Raw genomic sequence first — 13392 nt, forward strand, 5'->3', positions numbered from 1 at the left:
ATCTCGGGTGCCCATGTCCACCACGATTTGTTGCTGATCTGACAGGGACAACTTGGACCTGTGTGTATCTCACAGGTAAAGATAAACCAAAGCAGAGGATAACTTCAAAGGCAAACTAAACGCGCCGACCAGAGCCTCCTTTTTTGTGCACTGCTTGCTTTCTCCTAGCTTTGGCATGTGTTATCCCCCACGCACACAGCTTTCCTTCCATCTCTCTACCCACATCTTGAAGGTCAGGGGTGACGCCCCCCCAGGGTGGAATGGCCGAGCAGATGTCTGTGCCCTCTGACCCCCTCTCCTATCCCCCTAGACTGCCAGGAACTGCTGCCGCCACCGACCCCCATGGCCTACATCCCGGGCAGGGGCGCCCCGGCGGCGGGGGTGTCCCCCGTGGGCTCCCAGTATTGTGTGTGCAAGGTGGAGTTGTCGGTGAGTGGCCAGAGCCTGCTGGACCGGGACATCACCTCCAAGTCTGACCCCTTCTGCGTCCTCTTTACAGAGAACAATGGCAGGTGGATCGAGGTGAGGCCCCCTCGAGCGTCTGCGGTGGCTGGAGGGGGGCGACGTGCCGGGGGGGGGGGCTCCCCTGGACCCTGGGGCCTCGAGTCAGGCCCTTGGAGGTAGCTGGAGCGTAGGCCGGGATAACTTAGAAAATTGCTGCTTGTCAAATTAAGTTGTATTTAAAATGTATTTACAATATTACTTAAAATCGTTACATTTGTGTTTAAATTATTATAATTCATAGATTTCTATTTATAATTATATAATTTTATATTTATTGTTTTATATCATATTTTAAATTCTTATAATATCTAGTTAAAATCTTAAGAGTTTTACAAAATAAATTTGTAAAACTACAAAATTTGCTTCCACTTCTTCTTTTTTATTTTTTTGCTGAGGAAGACTGGCCCTGGGCTAACATCCGTGCCCATCTTCCTCTAGTTTACATGGGACGCCGCCACAGCGCGGCCTGATAAGCAGTGTGTCGGTGCACGGCCAGGATCCGAACCTGCGAACCCCAGGCCGCTAAACGGAGTGCGTGCACTTAACCACTGCGGCCAGCCCCGCTTCTACTTTTTTCAATAATTTTCCACACTTATTCCTAAATGAACACACATTGAAGAGCGAACAGAGAAATAGGGAATTCAGGCTCTGGTCCAGGAGCTGGACCCAGACCCAGCTCTATCACTCCCTGCTGTGTGGCCTTGGGCAGGTGACTGTCCCTCTCTGAGCCTGTTTCCTCATCTGTGAAATGAGGATTTTTCCCCTGCCTACCTTGGAGAGCCCCGAGCTGGGGATGTCGATGGTGCCTCAGCCAAGGACTTCTGAGCTGGCACACTTTGGCCTGAGGGCTGGGGAGAGATGCAGCTTGAGGAAAGATATTGAGAAATCCAAACTGTTAGGTTTTTTTTTTTTTTGGAGGAAGATCAGCCCTGAGCTAACATCTGATGCCAATCCTCCTCTTTTTGCTGAGGAAGACTGGCCCTGGGCTAACATCCATGCCCATCTTCCTCTACTTTATACGGGACGCCACCACAGCATGGCTTGACAAGCAGTGCATTGGTGCTTGCCTCGGATCCGAACCCACGAACCCCAGGCCGCCACGGCGGAGCACGCACACTTAACCGCTGTGCCACTGGGCCAGCCCCAAACTGGGGCTTTGTTCCCAATCCAAAAGGGGTCTATATTCATTGTAGTAAATTTAGAAAATGCAGACAGACCTAAAGAAAAAATCAGAGTGGTTGGGAGCCCGCCCATGAGGGAGAACCACTGCTAACAGTCTGGTATCTGGCCTTCCAGATAGTTTTATATGCAGGTACATTTTCCAAAATATGTATCTGTTTTTAATAGTTATTCAACTGGGCTACAATGGGCACCCCACTGAACATACAGTGGTTTACAAAGAGTTTCCACAGATGTTGGGTCCTAATTATGATGCCACAGAAGTGGGGGGCTGAGACTGCTGACCCATTTTACAGAGGGGAAACTGAGGTCAGAGCCAGTGGGGACTCCTCTGTGTCACCCAGGGCGTTAGAAGTGCAGCCAGAAGTGGGAAGTGGGGCGTGGGGTCAGCCGAGGACTCCTGGGGGAGCCCCAGACCTGAGGCCGGAGTGTCTGGAGCACCCCGGTCCCCTCTGCCAGGCCTCCAGAACCCCCGCCTGTCCCCCCAGGGAATGGCGTCCTCCGCCACCCCTACTTGTGGCATTCCCCTCACCCTCCCTGACCACCTCACTCCTACCCAGGCCGGCCACCCTGGCTAAAAATAGCCCAGGGTCAAGACCTCTTCTGTCCCTGCTGCTCCAATTGGAAGTGGATCGGGTGGGAGGAAAAATCAACACAGCCCGAGCCCCAAAATAGACTGTCACCCAGACTCCGCGGTCTGGGGCCTCAGTGTCATAAAGCCGAGAGGCGGGGTTCCTGTCCCAGCCCCACCACCGACCCACAGGACACAGCCCTGTGCTTACCCAGGCGTCGGTTTCCACAGTCGGCGGGGGCGTGGGGCTGCACAGTTCCCAGTTTTGACATCCCAGGATTCTGTACACGGTGCAACATCTGCCCTGGAGAGGAGGGGACCCCCTGACCCCAGCTCCCCGTAACTACCCCTCCTTCTGTCTCTTTCCTCTCTCGGCTTCCGTGTAAAATGTGGTTTGGAAAAAAGGGTTCTCCCAAAATAAAAAGGATGAAAACCACAGGTAGTCTAATCTCTTCATTTTACAGAAGTGGAAACTGAGGCCCAGATGGGAAAAGGGACTTGCTGTCACTTACATCCCCAGGCAGGGACAGGGCCCAAGCTCTTGCCCTGGCACCTGAGTATGTATGGACCCAGGGTCAGAGAGTTAAGAATATGAGTGATAGAGTCAGACCTGGATTCAAATCTTGGCCCTGCCCATCTAGCTGTTCAACTTTGGGTGAGTCACTTAACCTCTCTGTGCTTCAGTGTCCTCATCCATGAGCTGCGAGTAATGATTGCTTCAGCCACCCAGGTAACTGGCCACGAGTGCCCGGCACAGAGTCGCTGTTCAGCGCGGCAGCAGCATGATTTCCAGCAGCCCGAGCAGGGTTGAACGAGCGCCTGACTCTGACTCCCGTTCCTCTGCCTCTCTGCCAGTACGACAGGACGGAAACCGCAGTCAACAACCTCAACCCCGCGTTCTCCAAGAAGTTCGTCCTCGACTACCACTTTGAGGAGGTGCAGAAGCTCAAGTTCGCCCTGTTCGACCAGGACAAGTCTAGCACACGGCTGGACGAGCATGACTTCCTGGGCCAGTTCTCCTGCAGCCTGGGCACGGTGAGCGGGGCCCCTCCTCTGGTGGGCGAGGGCAGGGCAGTCCCCTCCTCAGACGTCACCGGGCTGCCAAGGACAGGGCAGTCCCTTGTGGAGTCTCTCCTGCCACCTGCTTTACCCAGCCCTATTTTCCTGGCTGGCTCCTAAGGTAGCATCACAAACAGAGACACGAAAGACAGGCACAAAAGTGAGGGAATAGCCTGGTGGGTTTGGGCCAGGTTGAAGAGCTCCCATCGGAAAATACCGAGCACAGTGCCAGCCAGTTGTTGCCACACAGGAGTGGGGACCCCATGTGGCCAGAGCTTCTGATTGTTGGAAGTAATCAAGTGGGAACCTGACTTCCTGGGGCAGGAGCATCTGACCAGCAATCAAGACACTCGTGGTAGTCCCACTTTGAGGCTGGCTTGCTGTGTGACCTTGGGCAACTTCCTTTCCCCCCCTGCGCCACACTTCCCCATCCGGCTCAGTCCTTGGTGAGCTTCTGGAGGGAGGGGCGGGGCTAGGAGCCCCCGACACAAGCTCCATTCATTGTCTATGGCTGTGTGCCCTTGGGAAAGCCCCCACCCCCTTCTGGGCTTCAGTGTCCCCATATGTCATGGGATAACGATGAGTGCCCAGCCTGGAGGGAGGGGGAGGGAATAAAGTGGAAAATGCTTTGAGAGGACCTAGTGGAGACGGAAATGCCCTGGGCCTTCCAAGAGGTGACGTTCAATGAGAAAAGCAGGGCCCCACAGTTGTGTAGGAAGTGGAGTGTGTCATCAGGTCCCTGCCATGAGTCTGCACCCTCAAGGGAACTGAGGAGAGAGCTTCAGGGCCAGTGGGCAGGGACAGGCCTGACACCAGTGGGAAGCGGGCCCTCTATCCTGGAGGGAGAGGTGGGGCAGGAAGTCATTTTTCCAGGGCCTGGTGAGAGCGGTGGCCATGATGGGGAGGCCTGGACCCCGCTGAGGCCGATGACAGGCAACAAAGCTCCTGCCAAACCACAGCCCAGCCTCTCCCCCTCCTGCTCTCCAGCTCCTGCTGGCGCCTCCATTGGCTGAATCCCCGCAAGCCAGAGGCCGGGGGCACAGGACGAGGCAGCCACAGTGGCACTGAGCAGATGGAGACGGGCAGAGCGTGGACTGGGGAGAGAAAGAGAAACCAGCACGGGGCCAACAGGAGCGTGCTCACATCAGCACAAAGACACACTTGCATGTGTCGGGGGAGGCAGGCAGGGTGTGGGAATGGAGTGTACAGAGGCCGTGGGAGGGCGACGACACTGTGCTCCCTTGTCCTTTCTCTGTTGTATTGACCGCTGAACCCTGTGTGAATGCATTCCCTGTTCAAACCAGTGGAAGCACTCAGAAGGAGTCCGGGTTTGAGCCTCTCCATCAGGGATCAGACGCTGAGGAGGGTGGAGTCTGTGGATGGCTTCAGGGGAGGCTGTTAGGGGGAGACAGGTCGGTGGGAGTCGGACTGCCAGGATTCCGTCCCAGCTGTGGGACCTCGGGCGAGTGTCTTAACCTCTCTGGGCTTCAGTCTCTGCAGCTGCCCAGTGGCTTCGCAGTGGCTGCCTCTGCCTCCCCTGGGGAGGATGGCGCAGCGGGAGGTTAGCCAGCCTCGGCATGGAGCAGCGAGCTGTGAGTGATGCCTTTGAGCATCTTCCTCCCCGCCAGCCCTCACGGAGCGCCTCTCTCTCTTCTCTCCCCCCCAGATCGTCTCCAGCAAGAAGATCACTCGGCCTCTGCTGCTGATGAATGACAAGCCTGCGGGGAAGGGCTTGATTACGGTACTAGCCCCCCCCTGCTCTCCCCCCTCCGCCTCTGCCCGCTGCCCTCCCCCATCAATGGGCCGCTTCGCTTCCCTGGCAGATAATCACCAGCTTTGTTTGGAGTAAAAAGCCCAACTTACAACTTAGCAACAGGTCTCTTAGCAACGGGCTCCTGGCTCCACACAGGATGCACTGGGGGCCGCCAAGCTGGGGGTAGGGGGACTGTCAGAGGCCCCCACGGGCTCTTACTCCTGGGGCAGGGGCGCTCCTACTCCTCCCTGGAGGCCATCAGAGCCCTTCCAGCATCCCCTCCCGCACCGGCCCGGCCTGTCCTCCCTTGGGGGTCTTTCAGAAGCGCCTTGCCCATCGGAACTCTGCTTGTGGCTGCAATGCGCAGCGATGCCTGCGGTGCGCGATGATTCTCGCGATGCGCAATGATTCCTCAGATGCGCAGTGGTTCCTGAGATGCGCAATGACTCCGAAGATGCACAATGATCCAAAGATGCCCAATGATTCCTGAGATGCGCAATGATCTTAAGATGCGCGGGCTGTTTGCGCCGTGACCTCCTCGGTCTTCAGACTCCCAGACGGCAGGGCAACCTCGGTTTACAGAGGGGACTGAATGCAGCCCAGAGGGGAAGCGCCCCGGGGCGGTTCAGCTAGTGAGCCTCCCTCCTGGCCTGTCCCCCTCCAGAGCGTGTGCTGCGCATAACTGGCCGTGCTGGGGGAGGGGGCCCGCACCTCTGTGTGTTCACAGGGAGTTACTCCCCTGCTCTGGAACCTCCTGCTCCCCACCGCCTGAGGAGCCTGCATTCGAGCCCCGAGGGCGCTGGCAGTCCCCACCCTGCTCTCCTGCCTCAGCTGTGTTTTACCCCCTTCCGGACCTGGGTTATGGCAAACTGCATTCTTAGCATACCCTGCATATACCCCGGGCCCTTATCCATTGCTCCTGCCACCTGGAATGTCCCCTCCCAACCTCCCCCCACCTCTTGGGGTTCAAAACCTCCCCCTCTAAATGCCTTCACAAGCCGGCTCCCCTCCACCTGGAAGCCAGTCCAGCTGCCCCGACCAGCCGGGTATGCGATCCCCTCTGGCATTTCCACTGTTTCCACTAGAGGCCTCGGTTCCCTGCTCTGTGAAATGGGGACAATAATAGGACCTGCCCTACAGGTTGTTGAGCAAGTGTCACCTGGAGGAGAGGAAGGGAGAGGGGCATCCAGCTTGGCCTCTGTCGCTGGTTCTGGAGAGTCAAATCGCTTGTTACCTGAGGCCATCCTAGAGGTGTGGGGGAGAGAAAGCCATAGCCAAGAGAGGACTCAGCCCACCAGGTCGCTGTTGGCCAGAGGGCTTTCCCTGCCACTCTGTGGGGAAAGGGAGAGGGAGGCCCAGAGAGGGCAGATGGCAGCCTCAAGGTCACCCAGCTGGTCCATCTGGCTGGGTTGAGGCCAGAGGGCCGTGGCTGATGGGAAAGGCGTGGAGGATAGATGACAGTGTGAGATGACGGGACAGCAGAGGGAGCTCAGGAGGCTCCCATCCCTGCCCTGGGCCTCAGTTTCCCTAGCTGCACAGTGAAGTTCCTGGAATTCCTGATACATTGGTGTTTTGAGGTGGCTGTGCTCTCTGGGTGTGCAGTGGATGCTTGAGGGGGCCTGTCAGGCCGCTCCCTGGCCCAGAACCTCTCCTCAGGGCTCATGTCTGGTCCCTCCTCCTACCATCTTGAGCCCTCTCTCGAGGCACATGGGGTCACATACCCAGATGGTTTATCCCATTTTCCAGAAGATGGAAACTGAGATTTGGGGAAGACGAGAGACTTGTCCCAGGTCACCTGGCCCTACCCCTCCCCTCCTTTCCCTCTCCTAGCCCTGGAGAATTGACTCCTGGGGCCCCCTGTGCCCACCTGGCCTGGCAGGGGGGAATCCAAGGACTGGGTCTCAACCCCCCATGTTCCTCTGGCCTTCCAGATTGCTGCCCAGGAGCTGTCAGACAACCGGGTCATCACACTGAGTCTGGCAGGCAGGAGGCTAGACAAGAAGGTGAGGCGGCCAGAGGCGGGGGCCCTCCGTCAGGGAGCAGTATCCCTTCCCCAGCCCCAGGGTTGTGTGGCCCAGCCTTGGGGCTTCTGGCCACCACCTTCATCACCCCCCCAGGGACAAGTCCGTAGCACAGGGCTCTACCGGCCACCTCTTTACCACTGAGCTAGTGAGTTTCCCATCACTTAGAGGTATTCAAGACATGGGCTGGAAACCCACTCCTTGGGACTCCCTATCTCACTTAGTGTAAATGCTAGGATCCTTACAGTAACCCACGGGGCCCCACCTGGTGCGTCCACAGCCCTCTAACCCCCTGACGTCACCCCATCCACTCTCCCCACCTTCGTTCTGCTTCAGCCAAATCAGCCTCCTCATTGTCCCAGGATTACACCAGCCACCTTCCTGCCTCAGGACCTTTGCACTTGCTGTTCCCTCTGCCTGGGATGTTCATTTCCCTGAATATTCTCAGCACCATCAAGCCTTTGCTCTTATGTCACCTCCTCAGCGAGGCCTTCCCTGAAATGGCAGTGACCCCTGATTTCCCGTCCCCTCATATTTCACTTGTCTCCTTAACACTAATTACTGCCTAACACATATTATTTAGTTTTTCATTTCTGTGTCCCCCACTGGAATAGAGGCTCTTTAGAGTGACACTTTTTATTAATTTAAATAAGTGGATTTTTAAAGGACATCATATCCCTTCTATAATGTGCTGGGATGGTTTTAGTTTTTCAGATTCCCACAAAAATAAATAAGTCATATCCTGCTGGGGGCCTTCCCCTGCACTGGGCACAGTCGCCCTTTTGAAGTCTTGTCCCGTCTAAGATGCTGGAGTTGGAGCTCCTGTGGGCTCAGGGTCTCTGAGTGCAGGCTCTGGTACCCCAGGGTGGGGCGGTTTCCCCTGGGGAGCTGTGAAATGGGGGCAATATGGTTGGTCCCAGGGGCTGCAGCTGCCCTGGGCCTCTTGCTGAGCCCTGCACAGGTGCAGGGGAGGGGGCCAGGCTGGCTCCGCCTGCAGCTTCCACCCCTGACGCCGGGTGGGGGGAGGCAGCTGGGCCACGCCCCGCTCCTCTCTGACCCCGTAGAGTTGTGCCTTCCTCACGCACATCCTCCTGCTTCCTCCAGGACCTCTTTGGGAAGTCAGACCCATTTCTCGAGTTTTGTAAACTGGGAGATGATGGCAAGTGGATGCTGGTCCACAGGACTGAGGTGGGTGCGTGGGGGACTGAGGGCCTCTAAGCGAGTGGGTCTGCAGTGCAGCCACCCCCCAATGGCTCAGGACGGGGCTGTGCAGTCACAGCCCTGCAGTGCACAGGAAAACCCGTGACTTGTTCCCGCCCTGCCACAGGGGCGCTCACTTCCGTCCCCAGCAGCGTGGCTGTGGGCCTCTCCATCTCGTCACCCCTGTCCCCACTGGGCGGGCCCGACCCCAGAGCACTGCTGCCTCTGGGCCCGAGCTCACCCTTGCCCCTCACTGCCCCGCAGGTGATAAAGTACACGCTGGACCCCGTGTGGAAACCATTCACTGTGCCACTGGTGTCCCTGTGTGATGGGGACATGGAGAAGCCCATCCAGGTGAGGGGTCCTGCCCTGCCAGCCCCGGCCTCCCTCCCGGTCTACCCGAGGCTCCTGGGGCTGCCCGGGCAAAACTCTTTCTTATTAGGATGGAAAGAGAACCGTCCAGGGGCGGGGCCCGGGTCCTGGTTCCAGGCCTGCCTGACCCTCTGAGTGCTCTGGGCGGGCCGCCATCTCTGTGAGCCCCTTCTCTAAACGGACACAGAACGGCAGCCGCGCTCTTCCCGAGGGCTGCCGTGCTGCTGGTAGGAGACTGCATGCGGAGACACCTGGGAAACGACCCAGTGCTGTCGCTGCAACGAGGGCGACGATTCCTGGTCTCTGGAAGCCCTCGGGGGCCGTATCTGAGAGCACGTGGGGGCAGCGAGGCAGCTAGGCCAGGGTGGGGGTCCCCAAACACGGTACTAGGATACCCGGCTTCTAGTTCAGGGTCTGCTGCTGCCACCGCTGTGAGGCTTTGAGCAAGTGCTTCCCTCTCAGGGCCTCAGTTTCCCCATCAGTACAGTAGAATGGGTATGAAAATTCCTGCCTCCTCCTAGGAGTGGCATGGCAGCTCAGAGAGCATGTAAAGCTGGGAGTTTTTGTGCCCATTGCAGGGAAAAAAAAACAGTCTAGGGAAGGCTTCTGGCTATGGCCCACGGGACCAGGTGGGCCACAACCCAAGCCAGATGAGGAGCCGAGTGACGGGTGTGTGAGGAGTCGAGCTTTCTGCACCAGACGGTGCAGCCTCCGTTGCTGGGGTGGGCACATGTTCTCCTTCTCCCAGCAATCATGGAAGGCTTCCTGCAGGAGGCAGCTCAGGAGCTAACAGCGTCATCCCAGGGCAGCTAGGCAGATGCTCGGGGGAGAGGGAGGCACCACCACAAAGAAGCCGTGGGGTGTGCTCAGGAAGCTTAGAGGGGCTGGAGAGCACCGCTTTGGGGGGCAGCTCTGGAGTGACCTCCTTGGACCCACCCCAGGTCATGTGCTACGACTATGACAACGACGGAGGCCACGACTTCATCGGCGAGTTCCAGACCTCGGTGGCACAGATGTGTGGGGCTCGAGACGGCGTCCCGGTGAGATGGGCGCGTGCGGGTGACCCCAAGACCTCAGCGGGGGGTGGGGAAGGGGCAGGGGTTTTTGAGTCAGGCAGACTGGGGCTCAGCCCCCACCTCACTGGCTGTATGACCTTAAGCAGGACAGTCAATCTCTCTGAGCCTCAGTTTCACCATCTGTCAGATAGGAGCAGAGGAGCAGAGTGGGAGTTAAATGAGACGATACTGGTAAAGTGCTCCCAGGAGCTTCCGCTTAACTCAGCCCCAGGAGCCGGGTGCTGGGCAACAGTTCTGGGTCCCTGAGTGGACGGGATGGAGATGGGTTGTTTGGGGTGGGGACAGGTGCAGAGCCCCCCACCTTGGGCAGCCACAGCCTGGTGTGAGCCCGAGGTGGCAGGAACCATCTCTGGTGTGGGTGTCCAGGAAGGCTTCCCGGAGGCGGCATGCTGCCCCCAGTCAACGCCATGGAGGGGATTCTGGGGCCCAGGAGAGGGACAGTCCCCGTGGAAACCCCGAGGTGAGCTTCCCTTTCTCTCTCGTGTCGCCCAGCTGGAGTTCGAGTGCATCAACCCCAAGAAGCAGAGGAAGAAGAAGAGCTATAAGAACTCGGGCATCATCATCCTGCGTTCCTGCAAGGTGAGTGGGGGGTGGGGGGGACGGGGCAGGGGCTAGGCTTGGGGTCACATGGAGAAGTGTCGCTGCAGAAGAGACAGAGCATTGGGAATGGAGCCAGCGAGGCCTAGGTTCAGATCCTGGTTCTGCCACATCCTGGCTCTGTGACCTGAGCCTAACCTCTCTGGGCCTCAGTCTCCTCATCTGGAGAATGGGGCTGCTGACGGGGTCAAGCAGGTGGAGGGTTAGTCTCATATCACATTCGTGTGTGGAGGTCACAGAGGGCACGACATGACCTTCCAGGGCCTCTCCTGGTCGGAGGGTCACTGTAGAGAGTGGCCGCTCCCCAGGCTGGCGGCTTGTCCATTGCGTGTTCAGCATCCGAGGGGCAGAGGACATCTCAGGCCGGGGCACCCTGTCCTCTGGCAGCAACATCAGTGAGGGCTTGGGTACCTGTGGCTCCTGTGGTGTAGCTGAGGCCCCTGAGGCCCAGAGAGGCAGTGAGGTTCACACCAGCAGAGGCAGGGGCCAGGCCCGCGGGATATCGGGTAGCCGAGTATCTGCTGGAATCGGGTGGGATATTAGGGAAGACAGCCTTGGCCAGGGCAGCGAGAGCCCCGGACGCCGGGCTGGAAGGTTCTGAGTGAGTCCTGGCACTCTCTCTACCATCCAGCGGGCCCTGGACCCCGGGCCTCCGTGTCCTGGTCTGGAGACCGCGCTGTCGGCCTGGGGTTTCCACGAGCCTTCCGTGGGGCGCCACGCACACGTGCTCCGTGCACGTTAGCCGTCAGGCCGCGGCATCCTGCTTTCAGGCCCTTGTTTCTGAAACTTCTATTCCTCACTTCCCCTTTCACGGTTTTGGGCACCTGCCTTACTTGTTATTTTTTATAATCAGCCTTTCTCCTCCCCTCATTCTTGTTCTTTTTTTAACTTAAATACATTTATTTTGAAAAGAACCCTTATAACTCTACCAAAATTAGAAGACCAATATCCTTTGCCAGAAGGAGGCAAAGAGCATCAAAACAAACACGGTGTTTCAGCAGCTTTGTTAATTTACAGCAGGAGGCCCTGGGCCAGAGGCCTGGCCTCTCCCTGTTAAAAGTGGAGGTTGGCGAGGGCTGGAGAGGCCTTCAGGATGAATAGCAACAAATTGTGGCTTTCCATGCCATGTAATCGGTCAGTGTCATTGAAGCTGGGCCCTGGGGCCCTGCTGGAATCGTCCTGCGTCTGTGTGTCTGTGTGTGCGTGTCCCCTGCCCACTGGGAACCGTTGCTCTGAGTGCTTTGTTATAGAGAGATTGGGGTTTTGTTGTAATCAGATCGTGTCCAGCTGCCTTTTTTGGCCTCCTTGACCCTAGTAAGGCTTCAGGGCACAGAGCAACAGCTCCCCAAAGGTCATTTGTGGAGTGTGGCCTGGTGGAGGGCCAGCCCTCCGGTGCGGGGACCTGCTGACTCCCCTGATTCTTTCCAGATAAACCGGGAGTACTCGTTCCTGGACTACATCCTGGGAGGCTGCCAGCTCATGTTCACCGTAAGGCTCTCCCCGACCCCACCCCAGTGAGGATCCTCCCTGAGGGCTTGCCCACTACCACAGCAGGAGGGACTTGGGATAAACTTCAGGAAGGACTTCCCGAGGGCAAGTAGTGTCTCTGGCCCAGAGGAGAGGCCGTAAGTGGACGGGCCTGAGTCAGGGCTTGGCGGCAGGTCAGGGCATGGCCGCCGAGCCCTCAGAGTGCCGCTGGCTGGCCCCCTGCAGAAGGAAAAGAAGCCGAATTCCTCCCCACTGGCCACAAGGCCGTCCCGCCTCGCCTGCTGCCCCCTCCTCCTTGCTCCCTCGGCTCCGTTCCCACTGGTCCTCACTGTTCCCCAACATACCAGGCCCCGTTCTGTCTGTTCCCTCTTCCTGGAACACTCTTCCCCAGAACCTTCTCACGGCTGCCGTGCTGCCATCCTTCCGGCCGTGGCATAGGGGTCCCCTTCTCAGGGAGACCTTCCCCGATGCCTCCTGTTGCTGTGGTCACTTCTGTTTTATTATCTTCAGGGCACTCTGAAATGATCTTGAGTGTTTCTCGCTGGTCCCTGTTTGTCCGGCCCACTAGACTGAGTGCCCTCAGGGCAGGACTTGCTTTTGTTTCTGCTCTGACCTCAGCACAGCACTCCGTCCCCGGCAGGGAGCAGGTGCTCAGTAAATGCTCCTTGAGAGAGAGGACTGTCCCTCTGCCGTGGCCTGGAGTGTGTGCCCCGCAGACTTGTCGCGTTCATCTCATGTTTTGTGGCCCAGCCCAAGGGAAGCCTCAGTGCAGGGGGAGACCTGCTGGGGTCCCGTGCTCTGGCCACCTCCCCGCCTTGCCTCACCGCTCTCCATCACCACCTCTGGAACCCGGGGGGCTGGAGGTCATCTGCAGGACTGTATGGAGTCAGGGGCTTGGCCCTGTTGACCTCTAACCCCGCTGGTCACCTCTGCCCCCTGCCCTGCAGAGAGGCCGGGCCCTCCTGTTCCTCCTGCGTGCATGTGTTCATTCAGCACAGATGCTGAGCTTCTCCGTGTGCCAGACTCCAGGCTGTGCCCTGCAGGGCCCCTCGAGGACTAAGACGTGCCAGCCTGACCTTGGGGCACTGACCCAGCCCACAGTGACTGAGTCTGAGGTGGCCGTCTGCCCTCTGGGTCCCTCTCCTAACCCCGCTGCTGGGCAGTCTTGCCCAGCCGTCTGAGCTGCTCCTCCAGGGGCTGGGCTGGGAGTCCCCTGCGCTGAGAGAGGTGGAGCCGGACCCCTGCCCGCCCGTCAGCCCCAGGCCCTGTGGAGCACCTGCGCGGCGCTCTGTGCCCGCCCTGGACCCGCCTCCTCGGGGGCCTGTGTCTGGCCTGTGATGAGTCTGACTGGGGAGATGGCACTGCCCTACCAGACAGCTCCAGGTCCCAGGGCCCCTTGACGGTCTGAGGGACCGTGGGGAGATGGCTTGGGGTGGGGCGAGGTGTCTGGGAAGGCTTCAGTGGGGCAGCGGCATCTGAATTGGGCCTAAAAGATAGAGGAGAATTAGATGGGGAGAAAAGATGGGCTGGCTCTTCCGGTAGAGGGGACTTTATGAATAAAGGCCCGGAAAC

General features: G+C 58.4%; 1 protein-coding gene across 2 annotated transcripts in view; it reads left to right on the top strand.

Moving 5' to 3' along the window:
- Nucleotides 1–13392, top strand: part of CPNE2 (copine 2) — a 45779-nt gene that overhangs the window by 14344 nt on the left and 18043 nt on the right. For both annotated transcript variants that reach the window (XM_058527874.1, XM_058527875.1), the window contains 9 exons: nucleotides 311–522; nucleotides 3110–3289; nucleotides 4980–5054; nucleotides 6998–7069; nucleotides 8192–8275; nucleotides 8552–8641; nucleotides 9601–9699; nucleotides 10228–10314; nucleotides 11761–11820. In XM_058527874.1, the coding sequence (XP_058383857.1) occupies nucleotides 343–522; nucleotides 3110–3289; nucleotides 4980–5054; nucleotides 6998–7069; nucleotides 8192–8275; nucleotides 8552–8641; nucleotides 9601–9699; nucleotides 10228–10314; nucleotides 11761–11820 (927 nt within the window). In that variant the 5' untranslated portion in view covers nucleotides 311–342. Of the gene's footprint in view, nucleotides 1–310; nucleotides 523–3109; nucleotides 3290–4979; nucleotides 5055–6997; nucleotides 7070–8191; nucleotides 8276–8551; nucleotides 8642–9600; nucleotides 9700–10227; nucleotides 10315–11760; nucleotides 11821–13392 lie in introns of those variants that run through there.

The sequence above is a fragment of the Diceros bicornis genome, chromosome 32, assembly GCF_020826845.1.
Source record: "Diceros bicornis minor isolate mBicDic1 chromosome 32, mDicBic1.mat.cur, whole genome shotgun sequence".
Classification (NCBI taxonomy): domain Eukaryota; kingdom Metazoa; phylum Chordata; class Mammalia; order Perissodactyla; family Rhinocerotidae; genus Diceros; species Diceros bicornis.